Here is a 27,836-nt window from a genome sequence, read left to right on the forward strand (position 1 = left end):
AAACCTTTGGTTTCTCTCAAATTTCATATGAAAGATTTATTTATTTTTACATTTAGTGCAAAAAGCATAGTATCACTTTATTAAGAATCTGTACTAACGAATACCAGAGCTAACAGAAAGTAGTTGACTGTATTAGTATTTTGTAATTGGCCCCCCTTCCCTTACATCTGGTCCCTCTTTCACAGTTGAATAACCTCATTTGTTCCAGCCTTCATAAAGCCCAATACAACTTAACACTAACTCTCCAAAGTGTCTTTCACTAGTTACAGTATTCATTTTGTAACTCGTATATGAAGTGTTGCAATGTTTCAGGTTGAGCATGATACCACAGCCCTAGTGTGGGAGTGGCTGCCAGTGAAAATTTACCTCGCCAATTTGGAAGGCAGTTTAGCTTCAGATATTTCCCTAAGCTTTGGACTAGACCCAGCTTCACATGTTAACCTGGAGCATGTTAGTAAGTTCATATTAATTATTACCATAATGTTTTGTTTGCAAATTTTTATGTTTTGAATAGTTGCTTGTTACTTGTGGGAAAATTAGCCAAGAATGTAGATGTATCAGTTATGCAGGTTTGTCTGTTGGTGCTCTAGTGTTGTTTTTAACTCTTTACAGATACTTTACATCTGCAAAGACTTAATTAGCTTGTGGGCCTGGCTGACATTGTTGATTTCTGGATATTTCACACGTTCAGTATTAGAATAGTATTATATGATGCCCGTGAAATCATTATACCTGTAGCAGCTATGAGATTTACTCCTATAACATTTCCGGTATCATTGTGTATTTACTCCATGGGAGTAAATTGGATTGCATTGTGATAAGGGGAAATTTTTTAAATCCTCAACATTGAGAAAAATTACTTTTTGGGAAGACCCCCAAGCTTAACCCAACTGACACACCAGGGTCTAGTCAACTTGTCAGATGAGTACAGAAGACAAATTTTTTACTCTTGTTAGCAGGTTTCACACTTTCTCTTCTCATAGCTCATCTCGAGCCTTACCCTACTAGTTTTCCTCTGGAATTCGACCAGCCAATCGGTTTATAACTAGATCTCCAATAATGGTTGGGTGGACAGGAGTGAGCAATTTAGGATCAGTAATCAGTTAACTTCTGTCAAGGCCATAAACCTGCCCAAACTCATTGGCAAGACTGAAACTAGTTTGCTACCAGAATACTCGACAAGAGAAGAGAGTTTAACAAAGATTCAGTATGAAGCTTGACTCGGGAGAGTTCACCTTTGGGATTGAAAATAAACGAAACTTTACCTGCAGGATCCCATGGTATCTTGTCAAAGCTGGTGTGGAGGAAGAGAATTCCCATATGTTTTATGAGGATGTTTTTTCGGCTTTGCTCTTGGATTACTTGGCCATGTTCCAGGCACCTACTGAGAGGTGCTAGTTTCATGCACCTCCTAGTATGATGCCGACAATTCTCGGTACAAGATGAGACCTCTTTGGGTAGACCACATCGTTGGATCATTTCCAGCCATCTTCTTAATCAGTTTTCCTTTTTTTTCTGACTTCCCCCATTCTCGCTGCTTCTGCTTCTGGGAGAAGTTGTTGCCTAGGTATTGGGTGCATTGTGTGCTTCTTTTCAACTGTTTTAGTAAGTGTTTCAGTTGAAGCCAGTTCAGCCAACCTCTTATTTTGGGGGTTTTGGTCATGGTTCTCATATTCCTGGAGGCAGTGGCGGCGTCACGCTGGAGGCGGTGGCGGCGGCGACGCGCTGGAGGCGGTGGCGGCGGCGGCACGCTGGAGGCGGTGGCGGCGGCGGCGGCACGCTGGAGGCGGTGGCGGCGGCGGCGGCACGCTGGAGGCGGTGGCGGCGGCGGCGGCACGCTGGAGGCGGTGGCGGCACGCTGGAGGCGGCGGCGGCGGCACGCTGGAGGCGGTGGCGGCGGCACGCTGGAGGCGGTGGCGGCGGCACGCTGGAGGCGGCGGCGGCGGCACGCTGGAGGCGGTGGCGGCGGCACGCTGGAGGCGGCGGCACGCTGGAGGCGGCGGCACGCTGGAGGCGGTGGCGGTGGCGGCGGCACGCTGGAGGCGGTGGCGGCGGTGGCGGTGGCGGCGGCGGCGGCGGCGGTGGCACGCTGGAGGCGGTGGCGGCGGCGGCACGCTGGAGGCGGTGGCGGCGGCGGCACGCTGGAGGCGGTGGCGGCGGCGGCACGCTGGAGGCGGCGGCGGCGGCGGCACGCTGGAGGCGGCGGCGGCGGCGGCACGCTGGAGGCGGCGGCGGCGGCACGCTGGAGGCGGCGGCGGCGGCACGCTGGAGGCGGTGGCGGAGGCGGCGGCGGCGGCGGCTTTGTTAAGCCACACTTCATACTGAATCCGTCTTGTTTCAACGCTCGTCTCTTGTACAATATTCTGGATGACCACCATGTCTCAGGTTTGCCCAGTGGTGTCAAGATAGTCTTGGGTCATTTCCTTGGACTGTAGGATACCTATTGAAATAATTATTTATCCACAGTTAAGGGGCTGTTGGAGTTGGGGATAGAAGACAGATTCTCCAAAAATTGCATCTATAGGGATCAAAGTTCTAGCCTACCTCAGTGACTTCAGTGATTTGGCCTCATACACAAATGTGTCACAAGTGATGTAAGCTACGTCATTGACTTGGTTGGGTTGCTCCTGGGATACTAAGATGGCCTCTCTTTTATCTTGGAATCAGTATCATTACTATTTGATGTCCACCTTTGATAGAAGTTAGCCAGGTGCTGGCTATCCTGTCGGTAGGTCTAGCATCTGTTGAGGTTCCTAAACTTTGACCATGGGGGTACACCACAATGTCAAAGTGAAATGGTAGCAAGAGACATGCAAATATGCTGGCATACATGCCATGAAAGCATGGAATTTTCTAAAGCATTTTCTAAACAAAATTCTAAAGCATGGAATTGTACGTGTATCATCATCCACAACAGAGTTAGGTACCTCCTGCACTATGCAAAATATAGAAATATCAACATGGAAAGTAAATATGAAATGCTGTCAAATCACACTATGTAACAGAACAGCAACATAAAAGATTTGGTAGTGATAATGCTGAAATATCTTTCTTTTGAAGAAGACACTAAAGTACAGTAGCTGTCACAGCTGCAAGAAAAATGGCAAGTTGGATAATAAGATCCTTTCAAGCAAGGTATGCCAGACCAATGATACTTTTTAAGACACTAGTGCTCTCTAGAGTGAAATATTCTTGCACACACTAACAGCCATTTCAAAGCTAGAGAAATTGATGTCCTGGAGAATGTGCAAAGATATTTTACTGTCCGAATTCACTCGATAAAACATCTAAATTATTGGAACTTTAACATTTTTAAATCTATGTTCTTTGGAGTGCAAGTGGAAGAAATATATAATAATTTACACTTGGAAAATATTAGTAACTATATTATTAGAAAAATATTAGTAGGAAAAATTAGTAAATATTAGTAAGAAAATAATAACACAGAGACAAGGAGGCATGGCAGGAAAATATCTTCTTTGAAAACCAGAGGTGCAATAGTATGTTGAGAGAATTCTATCAACATCAGAGACCCAAGACTGTTCAACACTCTCCCTCTAAACATAGGATCATACTCAGCCAACCTCTCATGGTATTCAAAAAAGAATTTGATAGATACCTCCAAAGAATACCTGATTAACTGGGCAGTGATTCATATATCAAGCTGCAAGTAGCTGCATCTAACAGCCTGGTTGACCAAACCAACCAGGCTGCAGGGACATTAATCCTCGGAACCAATGCAAGGGTACCACAGGGTAACATAATTAGTCAGCCCACCATCTGGTCTTCCTTGAATCTTCCCTGGGGAGGGGTCTGGGAGTTCTTCTATTTTCCAGTCCCAACCTGGGGCCAGGCATGGACTTGAGAGAATGGCAAATATGGCAGTCTGAATAATATGTGACTAGCTTATTCAGAGTTTTGTTTGATTTGGCATTTTCAAGCAATACTTGGAAAGAAGTTGTATGCTTTTTACGCATTTCTCTGTATTATGGTAGGCAGATCATCTCAGTAGTGCTTTAATCGATGACCTTAAAGGCTTCCCATCAAGTGAAAGAGACAAGATTGCTGGAAATAATGATGGATGGTGAACTGGAGCCTGGTATATTCACACTGTCCTGTGTCGGTGGCATTAGCTAGGAACACCATAGAGGGGGCTTGCCCAGAAAATAGTACAGTATTTCATTATCTTTAACACCATGTGTATTGTTCGCAAGCATGTGAACATGTATGCATGTTATGACATTTCTGACGTGGCAGATAAGTCTCCTGCAATCAAATGTATTTTGGTCGAGAGAAGCCAGTTAAAGGATGCATGTGACGAGAGCAGTAAGAAGAGCATCTTTTACACAACAGGGCTATATAAAATACATTGGCAATGCAATTATAGTGTCTCCCAAAGATGCATTATGTGCAAGAACAGAAGTTAAGAAATTAAGAGGAACAGTTAGTTAATGAATAATAGAGGGTAGTTGGTAGTTATTCTTCAAGAATAAGACTGAATAAACTTAACAAGTATGTGGGATAAACCCAAGGAACTTTTGGACTGGAATACTGAACAGATGTGGTGTGCAGGCGATGAGTCACAATAACGTGGCTAAAGTAAGTTGACCAGACCACACACTAAAAGGTGAAGGGACGGACCGAAACGTTGTCGTCCCTTCACTTTCTAGTGTGTGGTCTGGTCATCAGATGTGGTGTGAAAATTGGTAGGAAATGAAAAGTAAAGTGCTTAGTGGACTGAGGATGTAGAAAGTGTAAATGATGACAAGTGAATGAAGTGGATCCTATTTTCCTTTTTTCTTAACCTCTCGATTAATTTTCTGATCTTTTATCCTTCTCAAACCTTTTCTATTGAAGACAATAACACTCAAGATCTTGCATTTTTATTATTATTATTATTATTATTATTATTATTATTATTTTTATTACTACTACCTAGAAGATTTTTATCACTGCTATTCCTTTTTCCATAATTGCCTAGAAAAGAAGTGTTATGCAGCACAGTATACCCCCTACCAGTGCCATGGTCAGCTTCCTTGGAAAATTTGACACATCTAAACAAAATTTAATGTATTTATAACAAACATATATTAAACAATTTCTAATTATAAATATTGCTTTCATGTTTGCACAGCACAAATTTGTACATCATCGGGTCTACTCAGTGACAAGTTGGGGTCTCAAATAAACAGCTTCAGTAGTGGAGAATTAGGTGTTGGAGAAGAATCATCCATGACATTTTATGTCAAATCTCTCACTGCATCTGAACGAGTACTGACACTGAAGGTGAGGAATTATTGCCTGTGTTTCTTCCTCATAGCTAATGTACTCACCTAACCTAATTGTGCTTGTGTGGGTTGAGCTTTGGCTCTTTGGTAATGTGATGAAGCTGATTAACCTTGTCAATAATTTTACATGTATTTAAATAAGATAAAAAATAGTTTGTGTGTGTGTTAGGAAAACTAATTAATTTATTGGATAAAAGTTTGCCATCAGTGCCACCTAATATAATCCACACCTTCGTGTGGTGTTCTAGCTTACCTGTGTGGCTAATATGATGTCCCTTGTTGACAAAAATTACTTAAGTTTCCTTTGCTGCCTCAATGCACCAAATCTGTAAGGTTCAATATGCCAAACCTTCACTGGGTACATGATAATTTAATTGGTAGAATGTGTGTCTTCTGTGATTTGCACACCTGGAGTTTGCAGCGGTAGATGCCATTTTCCCCTCCATCATTTGGGGCGCGTTGCATGCAACTCTTGCAAGCTCAGTGACCTGATTCACTGGGCGATTGTATTTCTTGCTATTGCTTAATGAAAGACCCAATAGGCAAGGTAGTAAACTGACCAAAAACAAAAGGTGATAAAAAATTAATATGCTCACATATTGTTATTAAATGGACAGAGTTTACATCTTTTTCAAACAGGTTGAATATACTGTGTCAGTATCATCTGGTGACTCGGTTGTTCACTGTCCTTGTGTGTGCGAGAAAAGCATTGTTCTCCAGGCAAGAATTCCATTTCAGGTAAGAATACCTATTAAAATTTAACTTTTATCAGTATCATGCTGCATAAGCATTTATACTGACCTTCCTCCATTATGGGACATGACATTTCTTTGGTTACCTATCAGTGTCTTCAGGATGTAGTGGAAAAAATAGTTTGACCCCATATTATCCATATCAATTGGTACCTCTGGGTGCGTAGGTAACTGAAGTTCCAGATAACTGGAATTGGAGCTAAATAACTGTCAGTGAGAAAGCTTCATCATCTCTTAAACTTTGTAACATTCCCATTTTCTTTCAACAAATTTTGCATTAAATAGCAGTGTATTTTTCCCATCTTTTACTTTTCAGCAAGTGACATTGACATACATTTTTGTCCGGCAAATTCTGAAAATATTATGTAGCAGGTGACATTTTGCTGTTGAAGGTATAGCAGTGATCAACACACACCCTCATATATTACCTATTAAAATGCTACTATCTTCAAAATTTCCACCTTAACTCTTTGGAACAGCAGGATGTTGCTTAAAGTAACAACCAAGTGACCTGCTCATAAAGCTTTTAATCTACTCTCAAAGCTTTACTGTCCCATTTCATAAGTGTTGCCTTAGCACAAGACAGATGTTGTACAGTATTTTAATAAAGATTTTTTCCCCAGTTTTCCTTTCCTCTAGTCCCAAGTACAGGATATCATATGAGATAATAATCAGTACAATCAATCAGTACAGTTCCTCAGGGACAGCAGTGTAAAAGGAAACTAAAATAAATGAACCAATAATAGGCAGTTAATGAAAATTTTATTTAATTTCATATACAGTATAATTATTTTTGTGAAGAAGTTATTGTTCAATAGTGTGTTATTTCTTGAAGAAATATTCTTTCATACAGGTCACTGTGGAAACCCAGTCATTAAAATTTGAAAAATTATCAAGAGTAGCTGGTGGTGAGTGCTTCTTGGTGGTTCCCAAAATTAAGTGTACATCACATGTCCCCATTACACTCACTGACTCTTCTCTGGCTCTGGTTAGTATTTTTTGTGTTTTATTGAGGCAATGTTTCATAATTACAGTATAATCATTACTAAAAGAACTTGTGTATTATCATAAACTACAGTCTCCGTGGTGTAGTGGTAAGACACTCGCCTGGCGTTCCGCGAGCGCTATGTCATGGGTTCGTATCCTGGCTGGGGAGGATTTACTGGGCACAATTCCTTAACTGTAGCCTCTGTTTAACGCAACAGTAAATTGTGTACTTGGATGAAAAAACGATTCTTCGCGGCAGGGGATCGTATTCCAGGGACCATAGGATTAAGGACTTGCCCGAAACGCTACGCGTACTAGTGGCTGTACAAGAATGTAACAACTCTTGTATATATCTCAAAAAAAAAAAAAAAAAAAAATACTTGATGGAAAAACTTCATATTGTCTTAACAATTTAATGCTAAATACCGGTAATAATATAATCCTGCGGGGCCCATTTCTGCTTCTTGGGACCTGAAAGCCTAGAAGAATGCTTCCCATTTATTATTTTTAAGATAGGATTTTTAATTAATTCATCTTTTTCAAATGCTAGAGATGCTTGAAGGTCTAAAGTGTGTAAAAACAAGTGGTCTGTTTACTTATTATATGCACAACTTATGTGAAGCACAGGGTGAAGCACAAATGTCTTCTCAACTAACTCGACTTTGTTCCTGAGGGCCATTCACAAAGTATATGGTCTGTTCTCAGAACTGTTTCTCGTCGTTACAATTATACACAGTATATCAGTTAGGTTCCCGGCCACCAAAAAGCAACTGCATTTAACTCGCATTCCTATGATGCTAAGAGACCATCCATACTCTGACAATGAATATTCCGATGACACTAAAATGGCTCGTCCAGTTGCTAAATTTTTGGTTTTCAGTTCTGGAGGTATTCTGTGTGCATCAGCTATCCAAAACTTTATGAAAATTGCTGTTATTGTGTGAGCAGATAATATCTAGGGCATGAGTAGACCTACCAGCGTACTTTCCTCTCGCCCATGAGGATTCGCTTCTAATATAAACTTTCATATAATCATTGCTGTCATTCATAATCTTTTATAAATGTACTTTTTTGCATCTCTACTCTAGAGAATTAATTTGCAAACATTTTGACACCAAATTTGTAGTTATAATCCATCAGATACTTTAAAAAATGTAAAGTGATAAACTTTTTTTTACTTCACAGGCAGACCATGTTAGCTCTGAGCATGCACATTATTATTTTCGTTTGCAAAGTGCCTAAAAGAAAATTGTTAGCATACTGTTTTTATTTGTACTGGTGTATAGATCAGTCACTTGCACACATTTCTGTGTTTTTAATTTTTATTTGGGATGAATAATAAATTAGGAATGTTAAAATCTTCATAGATTAGACATAGTGTAGATAAATCCAGTATATTATAAATACACTTTTGTTTTTACATCTATTGTCTACAGAACTCATTTGTGAACATTTTGACAAAAAATTTGTAGTTATACTAAATGAACAACTAATGTCTTAAACTTTTTCTCACTAAATTGCTTTCCTATTTTCCACTATGCTTTAATCTCCCCATCCCATCAAAATGGAGGAATAAGGTATCATCAGAATAGTGATTCTGATGATACTGTAATTAATCAAATATCATTTTAGGATTAAGAAAATGGAGCAGACCACAAAGTGTCATGAGAATAAAACTTAAGGAACCATCCATGAGGGCTGGAGTACGTACCTCCATACACTTGCATGTGAGAAGGTAGAAGGGAAATATAAAAAAATGCAGAACGTTTAAAGGGAAAAGGAAAAAACAAAGAATGGGAAATGATGGGTACAGTTCCAGCATTTACATGTAGGGGGTAGAGAAAGTAAAGTAGAATGCCAAGTGCTACTACAGTGTGGGCATGGCCATAGAAAAAGGCAGTCAATTGTTAAAAAGTTCATCCTTCACTATTAAATTGGGAAAATTATAAATAAATGGATTGGATTACAGTAGACCTTAAATACACAGCATGACATGTGGTGTGACCCACGTACAATATGAGGGAGGGTACTGAATACATTAATATTTATGTATAAGGTGTGCATCTGGTATTCACCAGGATGCTGGTTCAAATCCCCGCACTACTCAAACTGATTTTCTCGCTGAATATATTGATATTTATGCATAAAATTTCCAGGCTAATGAAGTTAATCAAGTTGGGACAGAAGTAAAGTCACAGATAATGAATACAGTGCTGTCTGAAGGAGAAATGGGTGTTGATTGCTTCTGCATTCTTCTTGGCAAAAAGGCAACTCCTAATTCAGCATTAACTCTCGGGCAGTATGTCCTGTACTGGAAAAGGTGAGTTTATAAGCAGTGCTATTTTTGTGCAAGATGCTATATACTAGCATGTGTTTGTGCTATTCCCCAAGAATGTATGAACATGACATTTAAGAGGTGTTAATTGTATCTGCTTCTCATTAGATTAACATGACTGCAAATTTGGCAAATGAACAACAAATTAAATTATAGCATTGGCATATTAATGTTGGTTAAATGCTATCATAGGAATAGTATAAGTATCCATCAATACTTGCTCAGTTACTAATACCTAAATTATACATTACTGTTGAAAATATATAATTTACTTGGGGATAATTATTCTAATCTCACTTAACTCTTTATTGAATTATGACACTTGTGGAAATCAAAATACTTATTACAGTATTTGTATAAATATACTCAACTGACACTTTTATAAGAACATTGTAATACAATATCACTACTGTGTAACAGTAGACTAACTTTAAAGGATTATATACTGTATGGTATAGTACTAGTGCAATTAGTAGTAGTAGGCTTCCTTCAGTCTTGGGAGACTATGGAGTTGCGCTCTGGTTGATGAGGCTGTATTATGATAATAAATGTTGTAATTAATAATTATTACTCTTCCTTCTGCTGGGTCATGAAGGAAGCCGACCTCAGGTGAAAGGGGGCTGTGATGATCTCTGTGTGGAACCTGTAGGTGCGGGGCTCGGATGTCCACCTCCTGGGGTTTGTGTGGCCCAAGCTCTGTTTCAGGAGTCTGGGGTTGTTCTTGCTCTTGCTGGGGTGGTTCTTCTCCGTCTCTGACCACAGCGGTCTCCGGGTTTGAAGTCCCTGTGTTTTCTTTTACCAACTTCAAGGTAAACTCCGGAGCTGGAGCCCCTAGGGGCAGTTTGTTGTTATCTTCAACCACGTTCTGATGGTTCCTGCGACTGTGCTGGAACCAATCGTATTGGTGTTTGCCTTTCCATTGGAGACTTTCGGCATTGTGGAGAGGGGGGGGGCCTGCTGCATGGGTGACAGCTCCCCCCCCATATCAACCTACCCTGGCTTTGCGCCCTGGAGAGGCCACTCCAGACCAACAACCAGAGCACAACTTCATAATATCCTGAGACTGATGGATGCCTACTACCGGTACTAGTGCATCAAAATATTTGTGATGCGCAGTAAATAGTCCAATACACATGACGTCTTGTTGTACTTTAATATTTACATTTTGGTATGGTAATAGAGTAGAGGAACTGTGCAAGCAGTGTTTTTTATATTTAGTTCTTGCTGGAGTACCTGCCATTTATATTTTTAGTCTGAGAGAGCCATCAGCATTTAACCCTTACACTGCTCAGGGGTCCTTTGGACATTTACACCCCTGTGCGCAAGAAAAAACAAAATTCAAAAAATTTTTTTCGTCTTCTAAACATGTTAATTTGTGTCCCCTGAGCACGGAAAAAATAAAAAAAAAATCGTAGGTGACATATTTTGGGCGCAATTGACCGAGGAAGTCTGGCAAAAAGTGGGCGTTGACAGAGCGGTCGTCAGACCCGGTCAGCGTCACCCGCGTTGACAGATGGGAGTTGCCACAAAGATATTATTACCTAATTGTTTCAATGTCTCCGATTGATTTTTTCTTAGTTTTTTTGCAGTAATATTATTCAATAGTGTGTATTGTAATATATTTATATAATAAAAGTCGTTAATAATCGCTATACTCAAAAGTATGATGTGCATATTAGTGATTCAATTATTATGTTTATAAAACTATAAACAAATAGTTTTGCTGCTATTACACTCTATACACAGGTTATATATAAGTATTGGCATGTTTTGGTCACCATAACGAACCACTAAGTTGGTATTGAGAGTCGAAAAGCAACGAGGAGTTACCGCCACACACCAGCCAGCCACTGGCTGCCACTCCCTCAACACACGCACTAAACTCTCTCCCCCAACAATACCAGTTGTGGTGTTATTACACTATATACAGACGTTATATATAAGTATGTATATATTTTGTTCACCACAACTGTACAGCTAAGCTGATATAGTTAGTTCAGGCACTAAGAGTCGTCGCTATACACAGATGGCGGCTGGCGGCTCCCTCACTCTTTCAAGGTTACACGCACTAAACTTTCTCCCCCAACAATACCTTTTGCAGTGTTATTACCCTATATACACATATTATATATAAATATCTACATGTTTTATGCACCGTAACTGTACACCTAAGCTTGTAGTGCGCCCAAAGAGCATAGTGGCCACCCTCTAAACAGCTAGACAAATCATGCAGACGACGTCACCTCCGTCACCCATATGGCTCCTCCCAGCATAATCCTTTTGCTGTTATTACACTAATACACACATTATATATAAGTATCTACATTTGTGTTCACCATAGAGAACCATTGACCTGGTATGGTGAATGCAAACAATAACAGCTAGCCACACAGTCAGTAAACGATGCTGTCTCCCTCCGTCTCTCAGCATCACTCCTCTCACAGCGCTAATTATTACAACAATCCTGCTATTATCACAACCCTGGTTATTTATATCACAGTCATTGGTCATCTGTAATATTGTCATCGCAAAATAATAACAATTATTTATTTTGACATTTTTCGGCGATGCTGTGGTCACAAGCTGAACATCAATGCTGTTCGCTCATGCTGCGTGCGCCGGCCTTGGTTGCTCCAACAGTACTGTGCCTCTCACACCTGAGAATATTGCCCACGATTTTTTTTTAAAATGGCATCTGTTTACAAGAGCCCTGAGGAAGCTACTGTGAACCCCGTGTAGCCGCGGGCCATTTGAATCAGGCCTGGCACCCTATGGCGTATATATACGCCATGCGCACCATGGGACATGTTACTCAGGGCGTATATATACGCCATGCGCAGTTTAACCCTTAAACTGCGCAACGCGCCTGCAGGCTCACGTCTGGTTTGCGCAACGCGCCTCCGGATATTTGTATTTTTCACGTTCCATTCAAAACTCCCGCGGCTACATGGGGTTCACATCAGCTTCCTCAGGGCTCTTGTAAACAGACGCCATCTTTAAAAAAAATCGTGGTCCACATTCCCGGGTGTGGGAGCCTCAGTAGTGTGTGAGCAACCAAGGCTGGCGCTCGCAGCATGAGCGCACAGCACTGCTGTTCAGCATGTGACCACAGCATCGCCTAATAATGTCAATATATATATATATATAACTTGTATTATTTAGCTATGATAGTGTTATATTAGAGCCTGAGTGTGATAATGACTGGGTACAATGTTCAAATATCAGTAATTCAATGCTGTTCACGATGCTCACAGCGGTAGCCGCAGCATTATTTCGTTCATAAAGGAATCTTCAAATGATTTCTTAGGTTCCTTTTCAAAATAAACGTGTGGTCAATTATTCATTTACAGGAATTAGGGACCAGGATTGTGATAATAGCAGGATTGTGGTTATAATTAGCATTGTGCGTAGTATTGTGGAAGGAGGAATTTTGATGAGGGAGGGAGGGCAAGAATTGAGGTAGCCTCATCGTGTGTGTGTGGCTGCCACTCTTGTTTTGCTCACCATACTAGCTTAGTGGTTCGCTATGGGCAACACATATGTACATGGGTATATATAGTGTAAGAACAGCAACAGGAGAATGTTGAGAGGAGCTATTTTGGTGAGGGAGGTGACGTAATCGTAGCGTCATCTGCTGTGTGATTTTTCATGCAGTGTATAGTGGCCACTGTACTGTTTGGACACAATATCGGCTTACTTGCATAGTTCTGGTAAATAAAACATGTAGATAGGTATATAGAACATGTGTAATAAGAACTATAACAATATGGTGGGAGGAGCAATGTTGGCGAGTAAGATGTTGGAGTGAGGGAGACTGGCTGGGTGTTGCTGCTCTCACTAGAGGTGTTCTGAATGTGTTCATGGCCAAATGCTCCTATTGGCCCATACGAGGCAGCTGCTGTTAGTCCATACGAGGCAGCTGCTGTTGGCCCATACGAGGCAGCTGCTGTTGGCCCATACAAGGCAGCTGCTGTTGGCCCATACAAGGCAGCTGCTGTTGGCCCATATGAGGCAGCTGCTATTGGCCCATATGAGGCAGCTGCTATTGGCCCATACGAGGCAGCTGCTATTGGCCCATACGGGGCAGCTGCTATTGGCCCATACGGGGCAGCTGCTATTGGCCCATACGGGGCAGCTGCTATTGGCCCATACGAGGCAGCTGATATTGGCCCATATGAGGCAGCTGCTATTGGCCCATACGAAGCAGCTGCTACATAAGAACATAAGAACATAAGAACAAAGGTAACTGCAGAAGGCCTATTGGCCCATACGAGGCAGCTCCTATTCTATAACCACCCAATCCCACTCATATACTTGTCCAACCCGTGCTTGAAACAATCGAGGGACCCCACCTCCACAATGTTACGCGGCAATTGGTTCCACAAATCAACAACCCTGTTACTGAACCAGTATTTACCCAAGTCTTTCCTAAATCTAAACTTATCCAATTTATATCCATTGTTTCGTGTTCTGTCCTGTGTTGATACTTTTAATACCCTATTAATATCCCCCCGGTTATGTCCATTCATCCACTTGTAAACCTCTATCATGTCACCCCTAACTCTTCGCCTTTCCAGTGAATGCAACTTAAGCTTTGTTAATCTTTCTTCATATGAAAGATTTCTAATTTGGGGAATTAACTTAGTCATCCTACGCTGGACACGTTCAAGTGAATTTATATCCATTCTATAATATGGCGACCAAAACTGAACTGCATAATCTAAATGGGGCCTAACTAGAGCAAGATATAGCTTGAGAACCACACCAGGTGTCTTGTTACTAACGCTGCGATTAATAAATCCAAGTGTCCGATTTGCCTTATTACGAACATTTATGCATTGATCCTTTTGTTTTAAATTCTTACTAATCATAACTCCCAGATCCCTTTCGCAATCCGACTTCGCAATCACAACACCATCTAGCTCGTATCTTGTAACTCTATCATCATTACCTAACCTCAGAACTTTACATTTATCAGCATTAAACTGCATCTGCCAATCCTTTGACCATTTCAAAACCCTATCTAGATCAACTTGAAGTGATAGTGAGTCCTCCTCCGAATTAATTACCCTACCGATTTTCGTATCATCGGCAAATTTGCAAATGTTGTTACTCAAACCTGAATCTAAATCATTTATATATATTATAAACAACAGAGGTCCCAGGACAGAGCCTTGAGGCACTCCACTTACAACATTTTCCCACTCTGACTTGATTCCATTTATACTAACTCTCTGTTTCCTTTGGTATAGCCATGCCCTAATCCAGCTTAATATAGCACCCCCAATACCATGAGACTCTATTTTTTTAATCAGTCTTTCATGTGGCACTGTATCAAAAGCTTTGCTAAAGTCAAGGTATACAACATCGCAATCCTTACCACTATCAACTGCCTCAACAATGCTAGAATAAAAAGATAACAAATTTGTTAAACATGAACGGCCATTTATAAAACCATGTTGCGACTCAATTATTAATTTATGTTTTTCAAGATGAAGACGAATTTTATTTGCTATTATAGATTCGAGTAACTTTCCCACAATAGACGTTAGGCTAATTGGTCGATAGTTAGACGCAAGTGATCTATCTCCTTTCTTAAAAACTGGTATCACATTAGCAACTTTCCAAAACTCTGGCACTCTGCCTGACTCTATTGATTTATTAAATATGGTTGACAGTGGGTCACAAAGCTCCTCTTTGCATTCTTTAAGCACCCTAGCAAACACTTCATCCGGCCCTGGGGATTTGTTTGGTTTGAGTTTTACTATTTGTTTAAGAACATCCTCCCTGGTAACTGCTAAACTCGTCAACCTGTCCTCGTCCCCACCCACATAGACTTGTTCGGCTGAAGGCATATTGTTAAGTTCCTCTTTAGTAAATACAGATACAAAATATTTATTAAAAATACTACTCATCTCTTCATCACTATCTGTTATTTGACCTGTCTCAGTTTTTAATGGACCTATCCTTTCCCTAGTCTTAGTACGATATAACTGAAAAAACCCTTTAGGATTTGTCTTTGCTTGCCCTGCTATGCGAACTTCATAGTTTCTTTTTGCTTTCCTTATCTCTTTTTTAACATTTCTAACCAGTTGTACGAATTCCTGTTCTAAAGTGACCTCCCCATTTTTAATCCTTCTGTACCAAGCTCTCTTTTTACCTATAAGGTTCTTCAAATTCTTTGTTATCCACTTTGGGTCATTAGTAAACGATCTATTCAATTTGTATGGTATACTACGTTCCTGTGCTTTGTTTAGAATATTCTTAAATAAGTTATATATTGAATCCACATCGAAATCCCCATTTAAGTCACCTATCGCTGGGTTCATGTCTCGCTCCAAGACCGGCCCACACCCCATACCCAAGCCTTTCCAATCAATTTGACCCAAAAAATTTCTTAGGCTACGCGGTGTTCTGAATGTGTTGATGGTGAATGTATATAGTGTGTGACAGTGTATAGTGTGTAGATAGATTGTATACACAAATTAGCATGATACATAGTAAATATGTGCTGCATATGTGTACACAAGTTTCATGCACGTAACACAGTGTCTACGGACAGTACGGATGTTGTACTGCGATATTATAGTGTACGTGTTCATTATACATTGGATTGGCACATAAAACAATGAAAATGTATTTGGAAAGGTGCGCAAAAAATGAACGAAAATATATTCGCGGCAACTCGCGCGCCCCGCCCCGAGCGCCCCACCGCCCCCGAGAGCTTACGGCACGGGCGCACGGGGAATGATGACGTCACGCCCCAACTTCCGGACCCCATAGCAGCCAAAGTAAGTACAATTTCGACTTTTTTTTTACATACCCATACTGAGGGAAGGGTTTTTGACACTTTAAAAAGAAAAAATAATTTTTTCCAGAGAATTTATTTCCTGCGCACTGCGGGGGTGTCACATTTGGAGGCAACGCAGTTAAGGGGTTAAGGGTTAACATTCAACATGGCCATTTTTTTTTTTTTTTTTTTTTTTTTTAATCTTATGGGTTGGGACACTTCTTCTAGTCTACTAGTAAAAGTTTCATAAGGCAGCATCTCCACACATAGCCAGTCTCAACATCTTTATAAATCTGAATATTTTGTAATGTATTTTGTAATTTGTAATGTGTATGTACGTAATGTATTTATTTACTTACTTATTCTCCAACAAAATCCTGCAATTTATTTTTATATAGCTCTATGCACACACACGTACTTAATTTCTTAACAGAAATACTACTCATACCAATTGAAGACCATCTTTTAATTCATGCAGCTATCAAAAACTTGAGTTAGTTATGAGTTTGAAAGTTACAAGCAAATCTCTATTCTTGATTTGCTCACTGTTATGTTCTTGATTTGCTTCTTGAGGTTATCTTGAGATGATTTCGGGGCTTTAGTGTCCCCGCGGCCCGGTCCTCAACCAGGCCTCCACCCCCAGGAAGCAGCCCGTGACAGCTGACTAACACCCAGGTACCTATTTTACTGCTAGGTAACAGGGGCATAGGGTGAAAGAAACTTTTGCCCATTGTTTCTTGCCGGCGCCCGGGATCGAACCCGGGACCACAGGATCACAAGTCTAGCATGCTGTCCGCTCGGCCAACCGGCTCCCTGCTTACTGCCAACAGCCATGCCGACACTGTTGGGTGCAATCTCATTTAGCAAACTTTGTTTTGATGAATCAGTTGCATCACACTTTCTAGACTTGATTTACTCTCCTGCTTCACTGAATATCCAAATACTTGTTCAGCGAAGTGGGGAATGTGCAAATTTAATTAGGAAGCAGAGCCAGAATTCAGACCTGTTGTCAATTATATAAGCCAAGTGAATTTTTAATTTCAACCTATTTAAACGCTGAACTGCGCAACGCGATTACAGGCGCTCGACAGGGGGTGAGCAACGCACCTCTGGGATATTATATTTTTAGTGTATGATTCAAAACTCCTGCGGTTACATGGGGTTCACCTCAGCTTCCTTAGGGCTCTTGTAAACAGATGCCATTTAAAAAAAAAAAAATCGTGGGGATCATTTCCGGGTATGAGAGCCTCGGTACTGAGTGAGCAACCAAGGCTGGTGCACGCAGCATGAACTCACAGCACTGCTGTTCAACTTGTGGCCACAGCATCACCTAATAATGTCAAAATATATATATAACTGAGAGGCTAATTATCATGGGTAATTATTTAGCCATGATAGTATTACAGAAGGGCTTGAGTGTGATAATGACTTGTGTACAATGTTCAAATATCAGTGAATCAATGCTGTTCACGATGTTCACAGCGTTAGCCACAGCACCACAGCATTATTTCGTCCATCTAGGAATCTTCAAATGAATTCCTATGTTCCTTTACAAAATAAACTTGTGGTCAATTATTTATTTACAGGATTTAGTGGCCAGGATTGTGGTGATAATTCGCGCTGTGCGTAGTATTGTGAGAGGAGGGAGGGAATCCAGGTAGTGTGACTGTGTGTGTCAGCCACTCTTGTTTTGCTCACCATACTAACTTAGTGGTTCGCTATGGTGAACACATATGTACATGGGTATATACACAATACTATGCACATATGTACATACCCATGTACATATGTGCATAGTATTGTGGGAGGAGGAATTTTGGTGAGGGAGGGAATCCAGATAGCGTCACTGTGTGTGGCAGCCACTCTTGTTTTGCTCACCATACTAGCTTATTGGTTTGCCATGGTGAACACACATGTACACGAGTATATACAATGTGTGTATATATAGTGTAATAACAGCAACAGGAGTATGTTGGGAGGAGCCATTTTGGTGAGGACGGTGGTGTCATAATTGTAGCGTCATCTGCTGGCTGTTGTGTGATTTCTCAAGCAGTGTATGGTGGCTATTGTGCTGTTTGGACACAATACCAGCTTACTTGCATAGTTATGGTGAATAAAACGTGTAGATACATATACATAATGTGTGTAAATAGTGTAATAAAAACAATAACAGTATGGTGGGAGGAGCATTGTTGGTGAATAAAGAGTAAGCTAGGTGTTGGAGGAGTGAGGGAGGGCTGGCTGGGTGTGGCTCACACTCGCTGAGTTCTGAGTGTGTTGATGGTGAATGTATATAGTGTGTAAATATGTTGTAAGTATACATAAATGAACATGAAACATAGGATATATGAGCAATATGTGTGGACACATTTGAGACACACACAACAGTGTCTTGGGACAGTACGGATGTTCTACTGCCATAATATTGTGTACGTGTTCATTATACATAGGATTGGCAAGAAAATACAAAACAAATGTATTTGGAAATGTACACAAAAAATGAACAAAAAAATATTTGTGGAAACTCGTGCAAGTTGAAGCTGGCAGGCGACTGCCTTCGGGAGTCTACGTCATGGGCGACCACCAAATCGTGACATCACATGCCATTTTTCGGACCCCATTGTGGCTAAAGTAATTACAATTTTTCTTGTTTTTTACATATCTGTGATCAGGAAGGGGTATTTAACATTTTCAAAAACAAAAATAATTTTTTCCAGAGAATTTATTTCCTGCGCACAGGGAGGGGGTGGGGGTGCCATATTTGGAAGGCGAGCAGCACAGTGGTTAAAACCAAATTATGTGGGTCGTTTTAATTTTTGCTGGGGGGTTTTGTTGACTTTAATATGGGTCAACCATCTACTTTCTAAAAATACGTTTTAAGGCTGGAACATGAGAAATATGCTCGATGGGTGAAATCACTTTGCATACAGGTTCTCCTGGAAGTTGTCCATCATATTGGTTGAACAATAATTGGCTGGAAGTTGTATGATGGAAGTTGTCCATCATACTGTAAAGGGGGAGAATTCTGGTGAAATTCCATAATCGTAACACTCTACTATTTAATATCTGAAACAGTGCTAGTGCCACTGCTAATATTTGAACCACCTTCCTCCTCCCAGCCAAGATTGCATTTCTCCAACAAATCAGCTGGACCATTTTGGACATTTTACAATCGTTTTGAACATTAATGAAAATTAAGGACCTTCATCTGAATTATGTCTAATATTTCTTAAAGCAAAATTCTTCAGGATTTTTTTATTTTTATTTTATTTTATTTACTTTTTATTTTTTATTTATTTGTACTGTATACCAAAAATTATGTAAATAATAACAAATAGATGATGAATACTGTATAAGCTCAAGAGTATTGTATGTTATAATTTTTTTTAATCTTCATGTAATGTTTTGTTTTAAAATAAAAGAGAAAATTTATGAATATGCAGGATATTCAATATATATATATACAGTATACTGTATTCATTTGTACTCCATGTACAGATCGGACAATGACTCGCCAGCTGTGAGCGTGAGTGTGGGCTTACCGTCCCTAGTGGTAGAACACTGGGGGGTCTGGGTAGACTGTGAAGTTGTTCCACAAGGAACAGTACGCACACCACTACCGCTGGCCTACATCATATCAAATCATGGTGCACACACTGCAGAACTTGCCTTAAACATGCAGGTTTCAGATGCATTTATGTATGCAGGACACAAGGAGGTATGTTCTGTATTTATTCCCCTCTACATAGAAGTACTTGGTTAACTAGTGTTATGGATGCCTTACCTGCCATTTAGGATATGTAGATTGTATTTTTAATTTTGTTTATCACAGATAACTTTTACTGGTAATGTTTGTCTTAATATAGTGCATATTGTAACTTTACCAATGATATCTAATTTATCCACTATGTTTATATGCATTATACACTGATTTAAGCATTAAATATAAATATTATAGAATGGCCCCTAGTAGAATGTGGTACTGTAATTATGTTCCTGGGAAACCATGTTATAAATAACACATGGGGAACAAAAGTCCAGTTCCCAAACACAGTAAACTTGTTTACCACAGGCATACTCTAATATAAAACTGTGCAAGGGTGTGTAAGTGGATGGGTCAGTGTTTGTGTGTCCCTAGTTGTCTGTGGAGAGTAAAATCTTAACTCCAGAAACCTGCCTTGTAGCTATTATACCACATTTTGAAAGGTTTTGTGTGCATTCCTGAATGCTGTGTGAATGTTAACCAGCTTTGCATTGATTACTTAAGTTATCCTGGTAATGTAAACCTTTGGTGATTGGCCACGAATTGTCTACTTACAGATCTCTATTCTTTTCCAACTTCAGCATGTCTTAATCTGTTGCTGTGATCATTTCACCCGGTCCGAAATCTCATCCCCATACATTACCTTTGATTAAAGGGGACCATCTCTTTAATTTACCCAGGTCCACCTGAAGCATTTTGCAAGCTTCCTGTTCTGATTCATCTCGATAGTTTTGCATCATGGGGATCTTATTTTTCTGTCACTGGCATATATTGGGAACAGCATAGATCCTGGTATTGATCTGTGGTACTGGTATCAAGCTTGTTACTTCAACTAGTCTTGTTCCCTAAATCTCACTACTGTAATATCTTTTTGCTGGGTAGGTGTTCTCTCACTGGGTTCAACACGTAACTTCCAGCTACTTCAGCCTGTTAAGTTTGAGTAGGAACCTCTAGTGTGGAATAGGGTCAAGACCTACTGGCAGTTCTGGAAGGTGAAGTCAATCCATCCTTTTCTTTCCTCACTGATTATTGATTTTGATATAACTAGCAGGTTTGACAAGGAATTTTGGGTCTATGGTCACATGTTGAAAATTTGTCACAATCTGTTTATTCTTTGTTTATTTTATTTATATGTTTGTTTTTTATCGACTTGTCTCCTGATGTACACGTTCAGTATATAGGTTTGTGGTTTAATGCCTCCTATTCACCCATCTCTCTATTTAGGTGTATGACATTAGCTATCTTCCAGTTATTTGATAGTTTCACACTCCAGTGATGTATTTGTAGAATATTGAAAATGTTTTACTCGCAGCATATCTAGATCCTCAAGCCGATTTGAAATAATCTATTGTAAATTTTGTGTTGTTTACTCTCTTGAAAGAATGTCCTGTTATACTTCTGTAAGGTTCCCATGTTCTTATTTAAGATCATTTTGAAACTTTAGTACAGTGCCTCAATTTCTTTGTTTTTATTTGGCCTCCTCAGATCTAGTGTAATTACTTAATCATTCACTGATTATTCCCATTCATCCCAAATCCTTATCCCTCTCCTGATTATGCCTTACTAGCACTGTTCCTCATGTGGCTTTATAGTAGTTTCGGTTGTTTTCCAAACTTTGGATTCTGTATCATTCTTGTTTCCTAATTCCTGCTTGTTTCTTTTGTTATAGTTTTGGTTCTCTTCTATCCTGCCCCCCTGAAAATTTCCTTATTCTGACATGCCTGAATGCTGATCTTCTATCCTTGTTTCTGCCCCTCTTACTTCAAGTCTCAATTGAAATATGTATTGGGACCACTTTGCAGTAGTCGCTGTTTTCAAGTGGAGTCCTTGGAACTTGGTCTGTCCTCTTAATTATATTTAATTTTTACCTGTGGTGACTAATTTATTGTGTACCCTCTACTAATTTGATGAAAAGTGTGCAGCAACATCACAATGAGAGACTACTAGTGACTGCTCAAGAAGGAAGTTTTTCCTCTTGTCACTGTTTGCATGTAGCATACTTTCAAACAAAAAGTATTGTATTGTAGTAACATACTTTTTATTCCTCCTGCTTTTTAGTTTCTAAACCGTATTTGCTTTTATGTGCAGATCTGAAAAATCTTTATTAAAATTATTTGCAGGCATTTTTAAATTTTATTGTGCTTGTAGAAATGAGAAGAGCTGTGCTCGTAGTGTTCTATTTTTGTATATAATAACATAAAAACATTAACACTTCCTCTCCATTTTTACAGTAGTTTACAGCCATGTTCTCTTGTTTGATTCTGGTTTAAAAAACACTTCACTGCTTTTATTTCATTCTTTTACAAACGTATACTACTGTGTATTTGATCGTCATATCCATCATCTTCCTACAAATTTGGGCATCTTGAAAGTCTTCAATTTGTCATCGTTGTTCCTATTTCTTAGTTTATAGGTCCATTTTGTTGTATGTCCTTAGATTAAATATTTTGCCTGTACAGTATATATTTTTAGAAAGGTATACAATATCAAAGCTGCATATTTGAGCTTGTCTATATGCACGCATTCATGTAATTACCTGTGTGTGCGTGTGAGACAAAAATATTATTTTTCAGGTACGGTTACGTGTGTTGCCAGGTTGCAGTGAACGAGTGACTTACACGCTATATCCTTTACTTGCCGGAAATGTTCACTTACCAAAGCTAACATTAAGTGTTGAGTCCCACTCTCCAGGCCAACCAACTTCCCTTGATGCTCTGTTAACACGCATTTTACCTACACATGTTTACATAATGGTAAGTGGCTGTTTTCTATCATGAATCTATTGGGTTTATTGGCATCCTTCCAGGACACATTTTATTACACTTAGGTGATTACACTTACCGATGAAAATATAACACAGCAGTTGGGTGCCTTAACAGTAAATGTATGATTCTCTTGGTATACTGATTTCTCTAGAAAATGGTGTGTTTTGCTATATCAATCAAGTTGTTATTCCAAAGTAATTCTCACATTTAGTTTTCATTAACTTTCCTTATATAAGAATGATGCTACTACAGTACAGAACCGTCATCTAGTTAAATTGACTTTCCCCCCCCCCCCCCCACATTCAAGCACCTTCATCTAATTAAATACAATTTAATCACAACTTTTCTAAATCATCCCCCCCTCCCCCACCATTTGCCACTTTTTTCCTTACATCATTGGTTTACTTTAAAATAATTATTTGTGACGTAAAGGAAAATTTTATACATCAGGATTATTTTTTTTCTTAATATTCTTGTGTAATGAAAACCATACATTATTATGGTTTCACTTGCACTTAGAGATTACGGATATGTAAAATAAAGTGATTTAGAAGTAAAGTTAATGACAGTTTCTGCTAAATAAGATTATTACTGCTATGATAATTCTTTGTTTGCCATAATAAACTTTATATTAACAGTGATCTTGTTTGATCATATGAAATGTATATATATAAAAATAAAAGATTCACTACATGCATTTATCTTCAGATTCTTTTAAAATATAATTTCTTTAAAATTGTTTTAGCCAAAGCCACTTAGTCACTTCCATAGGCAAATTCCTATTTACTCAGTTTGCATAAATCCAGCTCAAGTTAATGTGACCTTCTGTCAACTTCCTCACAGAAGTACGTGATCTCTTTCACCACAGCTGTGTTAAACTGTCGGATAAAGGGAGATGTAGGAGAAATCTGTTGCAATAATTATGGTAGGCTCTGGCTAGTACTTGGAGGTGTGTAGAAAGTTAGCGAGATTGGGAAGATAGCCACTGGTCTTATGGTCTATTATCTCGTCTTAAAATCTTGGAAATCCTAAAAAACAGGAGAGAACTGTGTGAAATTATTCATAAAGCCCCAGATTTGTTGGTAAAACACTGTTTAGTGTACTCTCATTGTCTTCATCTATTACAAACACTACTGTTAAGTGCTTGTCTAGCATTTGTTAATGGCCTTCATGCAGTTTGTTTTAAATGTAGATATATTTAGGTAAATAACATTTCCTTTCATACTGCTTGTCAATTGTCTGCACTTCCTTAGAGTACATTCTGCACCTTTTGTCCCAATTTTTTCCACTTGTGATTTTACAGGTGTGAGTGTTGAGTAATTTATTAGGTTGGAGGTCAAGGGATAGTATTAAAAACTTTGTGCTCTTCATCCCCAAGCATTTCTAATCGGACTGAACTACGTAAAATGGTTATATTGATAGCTGTTGTGGAAATGGTGGTAGAAAGTTTGAGCATCCACGAATCTTGTGTTGAAGTTCCTGGAAGCATGCCATTACTAGTTAGGAGTAAGAGCTGGTGCTGACGTCCCATATATTCTTTATTATTATTGAGAAACTTGCTTGAATGAAGGTGAAGGAAAGATCCAATACATGTTCAAGTTTATTAAAACTAAATTATTTTGGATGCCACATTCATCTAATATGAAGGTGCTGTAAACGGTGGTCTCGCAAGATTCTAAGAGCTTGTTTGTTTTGCAGGGTGCCTCGTGTGATGTCCATCATCTGACGCTATGATCATGCTTTCACGGGACTCGCTAAGGGATGCTGAATCTTCATATAGACGCTCAATCATCTTGGTTTCTGGAAACTGTGGGCGGTACATCGCAGAAACATTATCCCCAGCTTGAACATGACAAGGTCTGTGCTTATGAATTAATCTAAGAATAATTATGGTTAATCAGATAGACTTTACTAAAAGTTATTCCCCATTATGCCTATAGAATCTAGAATTAGCCCTATCAGGGAGTTCTTGTGATAGTAGAATTGTATATAACTGCTCAAATATGATTGAAAATCCAGTAATAGTTAGCAATGGCATTACAGTATTCCTAATCAGATTGTTACTGCTTGTGTGTGTTCAACTCCTCAGTTAACCACAACGAGTCTCGCCAACACATGATACATTGCAATCAATGCAATTTTATCACAAACACCATTACCTACATTATTATTACCATTGCTACCTCTACCCCTTTTTTGAATTATTACCTTTACTAAACACCACCACTCCTGTTACCAATATCTTCACTCTATGATAATACTGGAAGTAATGATGAGTGATGATATTGTTAACACCAACAGGAGGAGTGGTGTTTAGTAAAGGTAATAATTCAAAAAAGGGGTAGAGGTAGCAATGGTAATAATAATGTAGGTAATGGTGTTTGTGATAAAATTGCATTGATTGCAATGTATCATGTGTTGGCGAGACTCGTTGTGGTTAACTGAGGAGTTGAACACACACAAGCAGTAACAATCTGATTAGGAATACTGTAATGCCATTGCTAACTATTACTGGATTTTCAATCATAGTAGAATTGTATATAACTGCTCAATGCAGGCGATGAGTCACAATAACGTGGCTAAAGTATGTTGACCAGACCACACACTGGAAGGTGAAGGGACGATGACGTCTCGGTCCGTCCTGGACCATTCTCAAGTCGATTGTGATGAGGAAGTAGAGACAGGCAATAGATAGACAAGAGAGACCTGAGGAGCAAAGTAAGGTGTAGTAGAGGGGATAGTAATAATAAGAAGAGCTGCAGAGGGCCTATTGGTCCATACGAGGCAACTCCTATTATAACCACCGATTGAGGAGATAGTAATAAGAAGAGGATAGCAAGGGAGCGTAGGACAAAACAATGAACAGAAAAAGGGAGAAGAGAGAAAGATAAACGGAAGGGGTAGGCTTATGTTAGGTCACGTTTGTTAGAAAGATTAGAGCATTTGCGTATATACTGTGAAAGGGAAGAGTCCACAGCAACAAAGCCAGGACTCGAGTTCATGTTGGGTACATTGTGTATTAGAGCCGATTCAATAAGACGGCATCTGTGTAGAGTAGAGGCAGGAAAGATTATTTTGGAGGAAGACCAGTCAATGGGATGATTAGAATCCCTCACGTGCAGAAGAGAGCATTGTTAGTGTCTGCAGACTTGAAGAACACAAGACAAGTGTTATCATTCAGTGTACGGCCAGTTTCGCCAAAGTATTGGAGAGGACAAGACGAACAGGAAATAGAGTAGACGCCAGCAGCATTAGAAGGAGCAGTGTGAACTAGATTGTTACGAAGTGTGTTAGTTTGTCGAAAGGCGAGTTTAATGTCAAGAGGACGAAAGGTATTGGTAAAAGTTTTGAGTTCAGATATGAAGGGAAGGCATAGTACAGTGCTACTAGTGTTGGAAGCAGGTTTAGGAAGAAAGAAATGTTGTTTAGCTTGAGAGTAGGCACAGTTGATGAAATGCAAAGGGTAACCAAGGCGAGAGAATGATTTGTAGATAAGGGCAATTTCAGAATCAAGAAATTGAGGGTCGCTGATGTGTAGAGCACGGAGGAAGAGAGAGACGAGGACACTTTTCTTAACAGAAGGAGGATGGTGGGAAAAGAAGTGAATGTACATGCCACTATGTATGGGTTTATGGTAGACAGAGAAAGAGAACCCAGACACAGCTGTGGACATGAACGTCAAGAAAAGGAAGGAGGGAATTAGATTCCCACTCAACTTTGAAATGAATAGAAGGAGCCAGATTGTTAAGAGAGGCGAGGAAAGGCTGGAAAAGATTAAGGTCATGACATTTTTGCTTTATGGCCTCATGACCTTAATCTTTTCCAGCCTTTCCTCGCCTCTCTTAACAATCTGGCTCCTTCTATTCATTTCAAAGTTGAGTGGGAATCTAATTCCCTCCTTCCTTTTCTTGACGTTCATGTCCACAGCTGTGTCTGGGTTCTCTTTCTCTGTCTACCATAAACCCATACATAGTGGCATGTACATTCACTTCTTTTCCCACCATCCTCCTTCTGTTAAGAAAAGTGTCCTCGTCTCTCTCTTCCTCCGTGCTCTACACATCAGCGACCCTCAATTTCTTGATTCTGAAATTGCCCTTATCTACAAATCATTCTCTCGCCTTGGTTACCCTTTGCATTTCATCAACTGTGCCTACTCTCAAGCTAAACAACATTTCTTTCTTCCTAAACCTGCTTCCAACACTAGTAGCACTGTACTATGCCTTCCCTTCATATCTGAACTCAAAACTTTTACCAATACCTTTCGTCCTCTTGACATTAAACTCGCCTTTCGACAAACTAACACACTTCGTAACAATCTAGTTCACACTGCTCCTTCTAATGCTGCTGGCGTCTACTCTATTTCCTGTTCGTCTTGTCCTCTCCAATACTTTGGCGAAACTGGCCGTACACTGAATGATAACACTTGTCTTGTGTTCTTCAAGTCTGCAGACACTAACAATGCTCTCTTCTGCACGTGAGGGATTCTAATCATCCCATTGACTGGTCTTCCTCCAAAATAATCTTTCCTGCCTCTACTCTACACAGATGCCGTCTTATTGAATCGGCTCTAATACACAATGTACCCAACATGAACTCGAGTCCTGGCTTTGTTGCTGTGGACTCTTCCCTTTCACAGTATATACGCAAATGCTCTAATCTTTCTAACAAACGTGACCTAACATAAGCCTACCCCTTCCGTTTATCTTTCTCTCTTCTCCCTTTTTCTGTTCATTGTCTTGTCCTACGCTCCCTTGCTATCCTCTTCTTATTACTATCTCCTCCTCAATCGGTGGTTATAATAGGAGTTGCCTCGTATGGACCAATAGGCCCTCTGCAGCTCTTCTTATTATTACTATCCCCTCTACTACACCTTACTTTGCTCCTCAGGTCTCTCTTGTCTATCTATTGCCTGTCTCTACTTCCTCATCACAATCGACTTGAGAATGGTCCAGGACGGACCGAGACGTCATCGTCCCTTCACCTTCCAGTGTGTGGTCTGGTCAACATAACTGCTCAAATATCACAAGAGCTCCCTGATAGGGCTAATTCTAGTTTCTATAGGCATAATGGGGAATAACTTTTAGTAAAGTCTATCTGATTAACCATAATTATTCTTAGATTAATTCATAAGCACAGACCTTGTCATGTTCAAGCTG

The 27,836-nt window shown here is 39.7% G+C and overlaps 1 protein-coding gene across 3 annotated transcripts in view; it reads left to right on the forward strand.

Moving 5' to 3' along the window:
* The window catches only part of gry (trafficking protein particle complex subunit 11 gry), a 56,545-nt gene that overhangs the window by 28,211 nt on the left and 498 nt on the right, over nucleotides 1-27,836 (forward strand). For 2 of the 3 annotated variants that reach the window (XM_069311251.1, XM_069311252.1), the window contains exons 16-23: nucleotides 313-454; nucleotides 5,135-5,286; nucleotides 5,928-6,026; nucleotides 6,894-7,028; nucleotides 9,184-9,347; nucleotides 19,651-19,870; nucleotides 22,489-22,668; nucleotides 23,524-23,605. In XM_069311251.1, the coding sequence (XP_069167352.1) occupies nucleotides 313-454; nucleotides 5,135-5,286; nucleotides 5,928-6,026; nucleotides 6,894-7,028; nucleotides 9,184-9,347; nucleotides 19,651-19,870; nucleotides 22,489-22,668; nucleotides 23,524-23,605 (1,174 nt within the window). The remainder of the gene's footprint in view (nucleotides 1-312; nucleotides 455-5,134; nucleotides 5,287-5,927; nucleotides 6,027-6,893; nucleotides 7,029-9,183; nucleotides 9,348-19,650; nucleotides 19,871-22,488; nucleotides 22,669-23,523; nucleotides 23,606-27,836) is intronic. The other variant, XM_045765159.2, reaches the window with a different exon arrangement.

This window comes from Procambarus clarkii, chromosome 69 (assembly GCF_040958095.1).
Source record: "Procambarus clarkii isolate CNS0578487 chromosome 69, FALCON_Pclarkii_2.0, whole genome shotgun sequence".
NCBI lineage: Eukaryota > Metazoa > Arthropoda > Malacostraca > Decapoda > Cambaridae > Procambarus > Procambarus clarkii.